Here is a 10,169-nt window from a genome sequence, read left to right on the forward strand (position 1 = left end):
TTGTAACAAAAGAAAAAGTCTTGTTCAGCCTTTAATTCAGTATCAAAAAGCAAACATGGAAAAGTGAGCTTTGGAGAATTTGGCTGATATCTAGAAGAATAAACCGATCTATACATCTTATATTATTTTTGAGCTGCTGTTATAACCTGGGCACTGACCAGGCGTCGTCTTTCTTGATGTCGTCCTAACACAAGGCCTCTGCTTCTGACTTCAGGCCAGAGCCAAGTTTTTCCTGTAGGAAAGAAAATAATTTGAAGGTAACATGACACAAAGGAAATATCTTATGAATTTCAAGGTAGATGCATAATATTTTATAGTGACAACGGACTCAAAATTTACATTTAGCAGTTTAATTCAGTGCGTTTCCTTTAACCACTTTTACCCAGTGGTGTTTAAAGGTTTAAAAAATAATTCCATATGTCATCAGGGCCTTTTCCAGGAAGCAGGTTTAGTGAAAACTCTGGTTTGTTAATACTTAGATGAGACAAACATTTGGTTTTCTGTTTCAGGACGAGTACCAATTTTGAGTAAATGACTGAAATTAACCTGCTCACTGGCAGGCTCTCTCTGAATCCCATCCCCAATCTGTATGAAGCTTTTGAGGCAAAATACTGTTCAGTGAAGACTCATATGTTGTGTTGGAGATGATGTGTGAACTAAAGACAGATTCTAAAATAGTCTTGTACGTTAGTTTTTTTAAAATCCAGGTTACAGATAGTAAGTAGTAGTATCTTTGTAGATTTAAATACAGTTAAATTCACAGAAATGTAAATGTCATCAACATTTAGACAAAGAAAAAAAATCAAAGAAAATAAGAAATCAAAAAAAAAAAAAAAAAAATCTTATTGGGTCCGCCCTATATCATAAAACTGCATCTTATGTGTTTGAGCCACATCTTTATCTTAAGTTTGTACAGGTTACAGCTGAATAATTATATTTCAAAATAAAATGTAAATCTTATGTAAATGAGGACTGAGTGGATGACTCTTGATCCTGTATTTTGGCAATGTCACACAAAGAGTTGGTGGACTGATCCCCGACTCCTCCAGTCTACGTATCCTTGGGCAAGATACTGAACCTCAAGTCGCCCCTGATACTGAAATAAAAATGGAGGCTCATCTTCTACCCATTCCCATGGTGAATCTTGGCATCAGAAAATGGTTATCATATGAACATACAGTGGATTGAACTAACTATGATCAAACCTCTTAGCTCAATGTTAGACTGATTTTGCTGAACCTGCTTTGTGGAACAAGGCCCAGGATAGGAAACACAATAATACTTTTATGCATCATATTGTTAATTTGCATATAGAGCAGATATGGAAAGTGAAAGCTCTCATGACTCATTGTGAAGAAATGTGAGAAACACAAATTAAACCTGAAGCAATGAAGAATAATCTCAAGTTTGAAAAAGATACCCCAAAGACTATTTTGGGGTACCTTTTTTTATTTAAGTGCTTTGAAGGTCTAAGGCATGAGTGGCCAACTCCAGGCCTCGAGAGCCGGTGTCCTGCAGGTTTTCGATATCACCCTGGGTCAACACAACTGAATCAACACACCTGAATCAAATGATTAGTTCATTACCAGGCCTCTGGAGAACTTCAAGACATGTTGAGGAGGTAATTTAGCCATTTAAATCAGCTATGATGGATCAAGGACATCTAAAACCTGCAGGACACCGGCTCTCGAGGCCTGGAGTTGGCCACCCCTGGTCTAAGGTTTACATTTCACAGGTTGTATTCTCCACCACCGGATCAACACCCTAATAAGTGAGGGTACCTCTCGCAGAGATGTGCCCCTCGTGACTAGTGAAAGTTGCCTCTGCGGATGAGCACCTCTCCGACACAGAGAGCACAGGATCCACTTGAACGTCCTCCGCATCTCGTTGTCCCGTAGGGAATAGATGATAGGATTGACCAGAGAGTTGCACTCTGCTATGAACAAACAGTATTTCTCATAGCGGTTGGCATGACTCTCTTTACCCAACAGTCCATCCAGTAAGAGAGTCACGAGGCCAGGCGTCCAGCAAATTACAAAGGCACCTGCAGAGATGCAAACTGTTGATAAGAACTGGAAGTAAACTTCCTTTAAAGTTGTGATGTAATGACACACCAGAGTCTCTTGGGTCATATTGGTATCTTGCTTGCTTAATTTCAAGGCTAGTTGCCAGAAAGAACACATATTTGCTCAGGAGATGAGTCACCTGGAGAAAAAGTTGGATTATGACGATAAATCCATGTCAGTTTTACTTGGAAATCCTAACAATCTATCAGCTTAAAAGATCAGCAGTAATCGGGTATGATCTGACAAACAAGAGCTGCAAAACTGGTTGATAAATGGCTGGGTGTACACACACCAAGCATTATACCTAAGATCAGTGAGATAAAGCACATCAACAATAGTCAGCTTTACAGAAAACAATACTGAAAGTTCATATGAAGTGAAATTCAATAAAAGTCATTACGCTTCCCTGCAAAAATCTGAAAATAATGCTGCCAACGACTATGAGTATGTTAAAGTTTCGTACAATGTACGTTAGTAATTTAAGAGTGCTTTTTTTTTTTTTTTTTTTTTTTTACATTTTCAAGCTTATTAGAAACGAAACTATTCCAACTTCCCCTTTGACTGAAAAGTAAACCGCTCCTCACCCAGGACCATGGATATCGTCTTCATCAGGTTGACAACGGTCTGCTGTCGGATCTCTGTGACTTGTTGAGACGTGTTCTTACTTTGGTTCTTCACATAGATAAAGATTCGAGTATACACGGCCACCATAACGAAGAAAGTGAGCAGGTTGAGGACTGCCCAGAAGATAAGGAAGCGGCGGCTGTAGAGCGGCGCAAGGGTGGAGCAGTCCTTAAGATCACACTCACAGTTCCAAAGTGTCGGCACCAGGCCCATGATGATACCTATGGCCCAGATGCATACTATCAGCAGCACCACACGCCGCTTTGGCATAGTGCTGTGAAGCTGCATGGTGATGATGGTCTGGTGTCGCTCCACAGCGACAGCAAGGAGGTTGGCCACAGAGGCTGTCAAGCTGATGTCAATCAAAGCGCCGCGGATATACCACTGCTCCTTGGTAAGGGTTCTAGTCCACGGGCCTGTGTGCAACATCAGGTTGGCATAGGCAATACCTGCAAACAGGTCTGCTGCAGCCATGTTCCCCAGGAGATAGTAGATGGGAAAGTGAAAGCGGCGGTTCATAAAAATGGCTATCATCACCAGCAAGTTGGCCAGGAGTACAATAACACATACTGTCAAGCCCAGTCCAATGACAACATAGTCCCGTGTATTCCATCCCGTACTGATCGTCTTATTAACCGTTCTGTAGAAGAAGGTGACATTCTCGTTGTAGTAACAGGTATTCTCCACAATACTCTCTGTGGCCATACCTGCAGACACAAAGTACATGTTCAAGATGTTAACCTGCTGTCTACAAGAAGTGAGTCAACAAGGAAAGTTTTTTCAGTCTTGAGCCACATCCCATTTGCTTATATTTTTCTTGGAAAGTGGCAAATTGGATCAAAAGATTTATTGAAATGTGTGGAAACATGCATAAAAATTCAGTATATGAAGCAAAAACGGAGTCAACATTTGGAATGAACACCTTTGTTCTTCAGCACAGCTGGAACGCTCTTAGGCAAGCTTTCAAGTACACTTCAGGAATACTTCTCCAAGCTGTTTGGAGGACATTCAGAGCTCTTCTTTGGATGTTGGCTGCCTTTTGTTCTGTGCTCTGTCTAGATGATCCCACACTGTTTCAATAATGTTTGAGGTCCAGGCTTCTGCCTGTCTAACTGTTGTCATCGACTAAAGAAATGAGAACAAATTATGTGTTTTCACCACAGGCTGTTAATAACAAATGGCTACAGATCAAACTTAGAATTTGCTCAATTTTGCTATTTTTTCTGTTTACTCAACACTGGTTCATCTCACAAGTTAGAGACCTTTTTATGCTTGAATAATTCATGTTAAGTGACTTCTTAGTTAAAGACATTCTTTTACAAAGACTGAACTGAAAGTGATTCTTTGCACCCATATCACTTGTTGTAAAAACATCTCTGACGCGATTGTGCAAATAATTCCCGTATCTGAGTCATGATACACCCAGCAGTGACTTTAGACTCAAGTGTTAAAACATGGACGTCTCTGCATTGATTTAGGCCTGGACTCGATTGTTAATTGGCGTCGTCCAAGCGCAATGACCCAAAACAACATTAATAGTGAAAGTATTACAAAAGCAGTAAGACCGTGCCTACGTGCGGCTTTAGAAATCTGAAGAAAGAAAATGCGCAAGACATGTGCATTTTCTGGTTTTGTGCGCACACGCAGGGCTTTCGTTGTGAAATCAGAGTTTCAGGTGTGCGTCTAGAGTCCAAAATAGTGCTCTTTCTGAGACAACAACAGCTGGGGTTAAAGGAGATAAATCAGAAAGTAAGACATTTCCGTTAATACAGCGTGTTCAGACCTGAAGTGAAGTAAGCTATGTGTCACTAATATCCGCCCGTGTAACTTAATCTCATGTAGACTTTTAACATGTAAAATAAATAATTAAGTAAATTACGACATGAACCCTACCGTCCGTCTTAGCGTGTCCTCCATCAAGACAGGTCCGACATGAAACAGGGGGTGTTGGGTGCCATTTGAAAGGAAAACAGAAGACCCTCTGGTTATTTTCACTGTGAAGTGTTCAGCCGACCGCACATTTTCAAGCTGACGCCTTTCTGAATGAGGATCAGCTGGACCTGACGGACAGGTATCGGTGCTGCCTCCACGTACAGCTTGAAAAAATCAGACAACAGAAACTCTGTTTAGGGCTAAACATGAACTAAATTTGAAATAGCTTTGGGACCTGCTGGAGGAGTTTTGTCAGTGAGGAATACAAAAAAAATGCACCGCGAATTAGAAACAGTAATGCAGAAGAAACAAACGCAGAAAAAACCCCCCTCAGCTTTCTGAGTTCAAATTCTTAATTTGTACTGAGTATAGAAAGACATTTACACCGAGGGAAAAATCACTATAGTGATAACAGCACCGTTTTTAATAACGTGGACTAAATTACCACAGTACTGCACCTTTGTTGAGAGTATTTGTATTTAAAGGTTATTTAATTTTTGCAGTATTAGAACAGTGTGAATGTTGAATCGCGAAAGTTTACTGCCCTCCAGTGGCCGCGTTCAGTGGCCGGGGTGATTATTCCTACACAATGTTGCTCCAGGCCAACAAATGAAAGTGACTCATCACGATTGTAAAATCTAATAGCTTTGTGACTTAAAATCATTAAGCAGAAGAAAAAAAAGCCTGGAAAACAGTGACTACCTGATTTAAATCTAACGTTTAAAACAGTGCAAAACTAGTATCAAAGATGCAGATTTGCGTAAGTGGGTGGCTTTGTGCTATCCTGTGAGTTAAGAGATGTGTGAGAAGTTTGTTTTCTGATAAAAAAAAAAAAAATACATATATATTTCTAAGACATGTTTGATATATGTTAAAAATGTTTATAAACCCGGAGCACAGTCTTTTCATTGTTTAAATCTAACCATGTTACATATACAGACCAATGATACAGAAAATAACACAAGTGAATCAATGGTGCTGCTCTTTAAATCACCAAAACCAGATTTCTGACAGCATTTCTCTCGCACGACCCACTGTTTTCACCAAGTTGCAAAAAAGTAGGACATTTCAGATACAGCTATAAACACACACTGCCCTAAAAATACAAAATTCTCAGTCACCTTGAATTATAGCTTTGTATCACACCAATTATATTATGTGGAGAGAGATGCAACATGTATACGCCTTTGAGCACCCTAAAACTCTGTGGAAGGTTAATCTTTAGATGCATGAGTGACTGGACCCTGCACGTTTCCATCACTGGGTCAAAAATGACCTGTGTTAGAATCAGTGTGTTTTTATTTTCATTTGGTGTCATTTTTGGTTAAGAAGAATCATTTGTATTATATTTTAGTCTACACAAGAATCAATCATTGTTTTCATTTTGTATTTTTCACTATTTTTAAATTTTTAAAACATTTTGTAAATTGGAAAGAAAAGACAAACCACCAACATCCACTTTGTGTGTGTGTGTGTGTGTGTGTGTGTGTGTGTGTGTGTGTGTGTGTGTGTGTGTGTGTGTGTGTGTGTGTGTGTGTCACTGTCCATACAGTTCCTCTCTCTTTTCACTTGTGAGACACTGTCTGTTTCTGGCTGTAATTACTTCACACAGGTACATGGCATCTGGTTAGCCCTGTCTGCTTTTTTCCTGTGGCTGAGTTGTGGCTTTTGTCACCCCACAACGTACCATTGGTTCACTGATCAGGGTTTGCAGTTGGGTGCAACCTTACAGTCGACTTCTCATGTTCGGTGTGACAAGCTCTTTTGAGAGCGCAGTGAGGAAGACCTGTCGTGCATTGGTGATACCATTCTTGAATTCAGGGTACTGACCCGTGAAAAAGGTATAAGCATTCAGGCTGGTGATGTCCAGTTGTACCACAGCACCATGGGCAGCCTCTATTTTGACATTTGCAAGTGTAGATACCAACATATCTGGTCTATGGGGTCTACACCTCCTTTGGCCTTGTTGTAGAAAGTGATCAGTTCTGTTTGTTTCTTTCTGGTATTTTTATCCACCATTGATATTAATGATCACAACAACCATTCCTTTCTTTCTGACATAGCTGACCACAGTAAGGCTGCCACTGAAGCCAAACTGTGTGGTGTAAACCTCCCTGAACCTGGAAGCCTGGCAAGATGGCATGATATCATAAACATGTTTTTTGAGGAATATCTGGAACATGTAGTGATAGAAAGTTTTCATTAAGAAAACAACCTCACCGGGTGATTTTATGCATCTTATGCACCTTAGCACATCAGAGTTAAGAGAGCATCTCACATAGCAGAAAACAGATGATCAGGAGGAGGAAAGTGCAATGCTGTGGAAGACTAAGCATGAAATGTATCAATAGCAGATAAGACGAGGTGGTTGACATTAAGAGGGGGCATAGCAATGCCGACAGGATCCAGGTTGCAAGCCGTGCAAAGGTAACCCTATGGGACATAATTGAAGCAAGCTGATAATACCACCGGTTGGACTTCAATCAGCTGCTGCAAGGCACAGTGGTCTCTTTTCTATTGACTACAAGAAAAGGGCAGTTGCAATACATGTGATAATCCCAATACCAAGAGCTGAAGGAACAGCTGGAAGAAATGTGGAAAGCGACGTCCAAGTCAGATCCTGTGATAAATCCCGAGATCTGTGTAGATGAGTGTAGTAAGATACTCTTGATCTGTAATAAATACACAGTAAATTTCATGTTCTAGTTGTATAGAGTAATATTAATAAGTAGGCAAAGCTATTTATTAAATGAATGATACACCAGTAATAAATAGATGCTATCTCAGTTAATATCTGAAACAGCAAACACGGTGGTAGAAGTTTATTTCTGTTATTGACAGAGGTGGTCAAATAGCATTACTTAATGTTTTTATGCCCTCTTGCGGTCATTTGTGGAACTACACTACATTAAAAAAGCATACTGTGGGTATTTCGTTCAATAACCTCTGAAGGCTGTAACGTGACCATAATTATTTTAATTTTTATATCTTTATACTTTGAAGTATTGTAATAAAAGAATAATAATAACAGTAAACCAATGTGTTGTGTGAGGTGAATTTTTCAGTCGCAGGTAGAGCCCTGTATTGCTTGATTTGGATGGGAAAATGGCAGCTCTGCTACATTAAACTGGTCAATCATTAATTATCCATTAATTAGCGGAAGTGTTGGCACATTTCCTTTTTATAATGCCGTTGCTTAAGTTCCCAAATTTGACCGCAAGAGGTATTCACTTATCCCAAACTGGAAATCACTGATGATCATTTTATACAGAAGTGTGACACTATTTTGATTGATTTAGAAGTAATAAATATAAGTTGTTAAATAACAGTTAAATTTATACAACTAATAATTAGTCAAGATAGCGTTTTGACTGTTGTTTTTTAACACGTCAGTTTGTTTGCTACATTTATTTTGAAATTACGTATAGGAAATATAGGTTTTAAATTGTTATTTGCGGCAACTTGACGGTTTAAAGTGCAGTAGTTCCGCGTTTTGACCGCAAGAGGGCAGTGAACGTTCACTTTTGTAAAGGACTATTTATTAACCCAAGGAAAAACAAACTGTTATTAAGCTGCGCGTGGGAGTAACGTCCATTAATGCAGCTGGATATATCTTCGGGAATTTTTGTTTTAAATGAATATTGTATAATAACTAATAAAGTCACGGGGTCACAATCTTGTGCACTTCTAATGTAGTGCCTGTCCAAAGCATGGATAAATGAGAGGGCTAAAAAGGAATGCCCAAAGGTACTCAACGATATAAATAAATATAACCTGATAAGTTAAAAGTCATATTTAATTTAGTCGCTTTTATATGATTATGCTTAATACTTTATCTTTAAATTAGGTTCAGAAATGTTAGTCCCTTTTATGTTTGTATTGACGGCGAAAAGACGGGTTGAAATGATGTAGTTCATGCCTTTGACCGCCAGAGGGCAGTGAACGTTATTATTATTATTATTATTGTTGTCATAGATACTGATTTAACCTTTCCTATCTTGACTAACCTAAAAGCAGTTATAACGGCGCATGTGGGCCAAGCCCCTCTAGTAAACATCTGACGTGACCTTAACTTCAGTCTTTATTAACAATTCTTATACACGTCTTCAGTCTGAGTTGTTACACAATGCGCTCGCTCTAAATTTTCCAATGTGACCACTAGAGGGCGTTTGGCATTGTGCCCAGTTTGGCATCAAGTCAGACATAATACAATAACTTCACTTCCGACAAGTACCTTCAAAATAAGACAACGTAAATTTCTATATTTTCCTACTTAATAACATTAGTAAACAGCTTGAAATAATACATTATCAGTCTGAAGACTGTATTATTACAACAAGAACCGTAAGAAAACCGCTTAGCCAATGTTTTCTGACTGATTAGCTATTTTCCAGCCTTTTTTGCTTGCCGATGTGCCCCATGTACAAAGTGCTAATCTTGACTTTGATACGTGCTTTCTGCAGGTATGTTACAAAAGCTGTCTCTTTGAGTTTTTGTTCATACCTGTGAAGTATGATGCAGAACTCTATATAAAAATGCAATTTTTTAATGTCATAAATACAGGAGATCGCATTAGTTTTTAAACTGGGGCTTTCTTGAGACTAAATAAGCACAGCCCCATGCTCATTTAGTCTGTGTTTAGGGAAAATTAAAGTAACACATTTGTCATTCTTCATAGTAATCCTAACTATCTGCTCCCAGTTGAGACTGCTGCACACAAGCTCCATGAGATTTCAAAGAGAAAGAGACTGGAAAGGGGAAATTTTTGTTTATTTTTTTATTTTCTATAAAAAAAAAAGAAAAAAGAGATGAGTTTATTCAATGATCATAACAGACTTAATCAGAGACCTCGATAGACCACTCACATACGATAATCGAGGAAAATGTCTGAACAAAACCCCCAAAACAGAACAAATGTAACACATAATAAGATACCTGAATAAAGCAAACTCTGGGCTGAGCTGCAGGTCAGCACATTCTCCGTAAAACTCATGGCACATTATGTCCAACAGTTATTATGACAAGAAAGAAAAGGCTAAAAAGGAATGAAATTTTGTTTTTTACCCTTTCAAAACCAATCTAATAATAAAATTATATAGTTATATATCGTGGACTTCATAGAAATTAAAAGATGTGACTCAAGCACAGAAACGAGTTCTCCTGAAGTACTCCCCCATCTTTTTATTCTCCTCATTAACAGACTGCTTATCTACATCGGGAAACAGACCTCCCTGCACCACACACAAGAAAAGAATGAAAAAAAAAACAACACACACACACACACACACACACACACACACACACACACACACACACACACACAGTCATACAGCCATCCAAATTTACAGTCACACTCACAGACCAGACTCAAACGCTAGTGTGGTGACACTGAAACAGATCTATCTAAAATATGCTGATTGAACAAAATGAGAAAGTAGTTGTCAGGTGTGTACACTCATAGAAGTCCAGCTAAAACTAACTTTAAAACCCGAATATTGGTAACGGGTAAAATATAAAACGCTGTCTTTTCCTTTTTTATTACTTTTT

The 10,169-nt window shown here is 38.7% G+C and overlaps 1 protein-coding gene across 2 annotated transcripts; it reads right to left on the reverse strand.

Annotated features, from left to right (window-relative positions):
• Window positions 1–18: 18 nt before the first annotated feature.
• lpar2a (lysophosphatidic acid receptor 2a) lies at window positions 19–4,784 on the reverse strand. 2 transcript variants are annotated; one of them, XM_005468712.3, is made up of 5 exons: window positions 4,584–4,784; window positions 3,613–3,815; window positions 2,651–3,397; window positions 1,782–2,044; window positions 19–232 (listed from the first exon to the last, which is right to left on the reverse strand). In XM_005468712.3, the coding sequence occupies exons 3-5, from the start codon at window positions 3,393–3,395 to the stop codon at window positions 185–187; spliced, it is 1,056 nt and encodes a 351-aa protein (XP_005468769.1). In that variant the 5' UTR covers window positions 3,396–3,397; window positions 3,613–3,815; window positions 4,584–4,784; the 3' UTR covers window positions 19–184. The 2 variants fall into 2 exon arrangements, with proteins under 2 accessions (XP_005468769.1, XP_003442008.1); XM_003441960.4 differs by lacking the exon at window positions 3,613–3,815 and having other exon boundaries at window positions 4,584–4,782.
• Between the last annotated feature and the right edge of the window lie 5,385 nt (window positions 4,785–10,169).

The sequence above is a fragment of the Oreochromis niloticus genome, linkage group LG4, assembly GCF_001858045.2.
Source record: "Oreochromis niloticus isolate F11D_XX linkage group LG4, O_niloticus_UMD_NMBU, whole genome shotgun sequence".
NCBI lineage: Eukaryota > Metazoa > Chordata > Actinopteri > Cichliformes > Cichlidae > Oreochromis > Oreochromis niloticus.

Excerpts from the sequence above, each read along its gene's own strand:
- lpar2a (XM_005468712.3), bottom strand. The coding sequence starts at position 3,395 with ATGGCCACAGAGAGTATTGTGGAGAATACCTGTTACTACAACGAGAAT. Across the intron at positions 2,045-2,650 it reads GACGATATCCATGGTCCTGG|GTGCCTTTGTAATTTGCTGG; the intron begins GTGAGGAGCGGT and ends GCATCTCTGCAG. Across the intron at positions 233-1,781 it reads GGGGCACATCTCTGCGAGAG|GAAAAACTTGGCTCTGGCCT; the intron begins GTACCCTCACTT and ends TCTTTCCTACAG.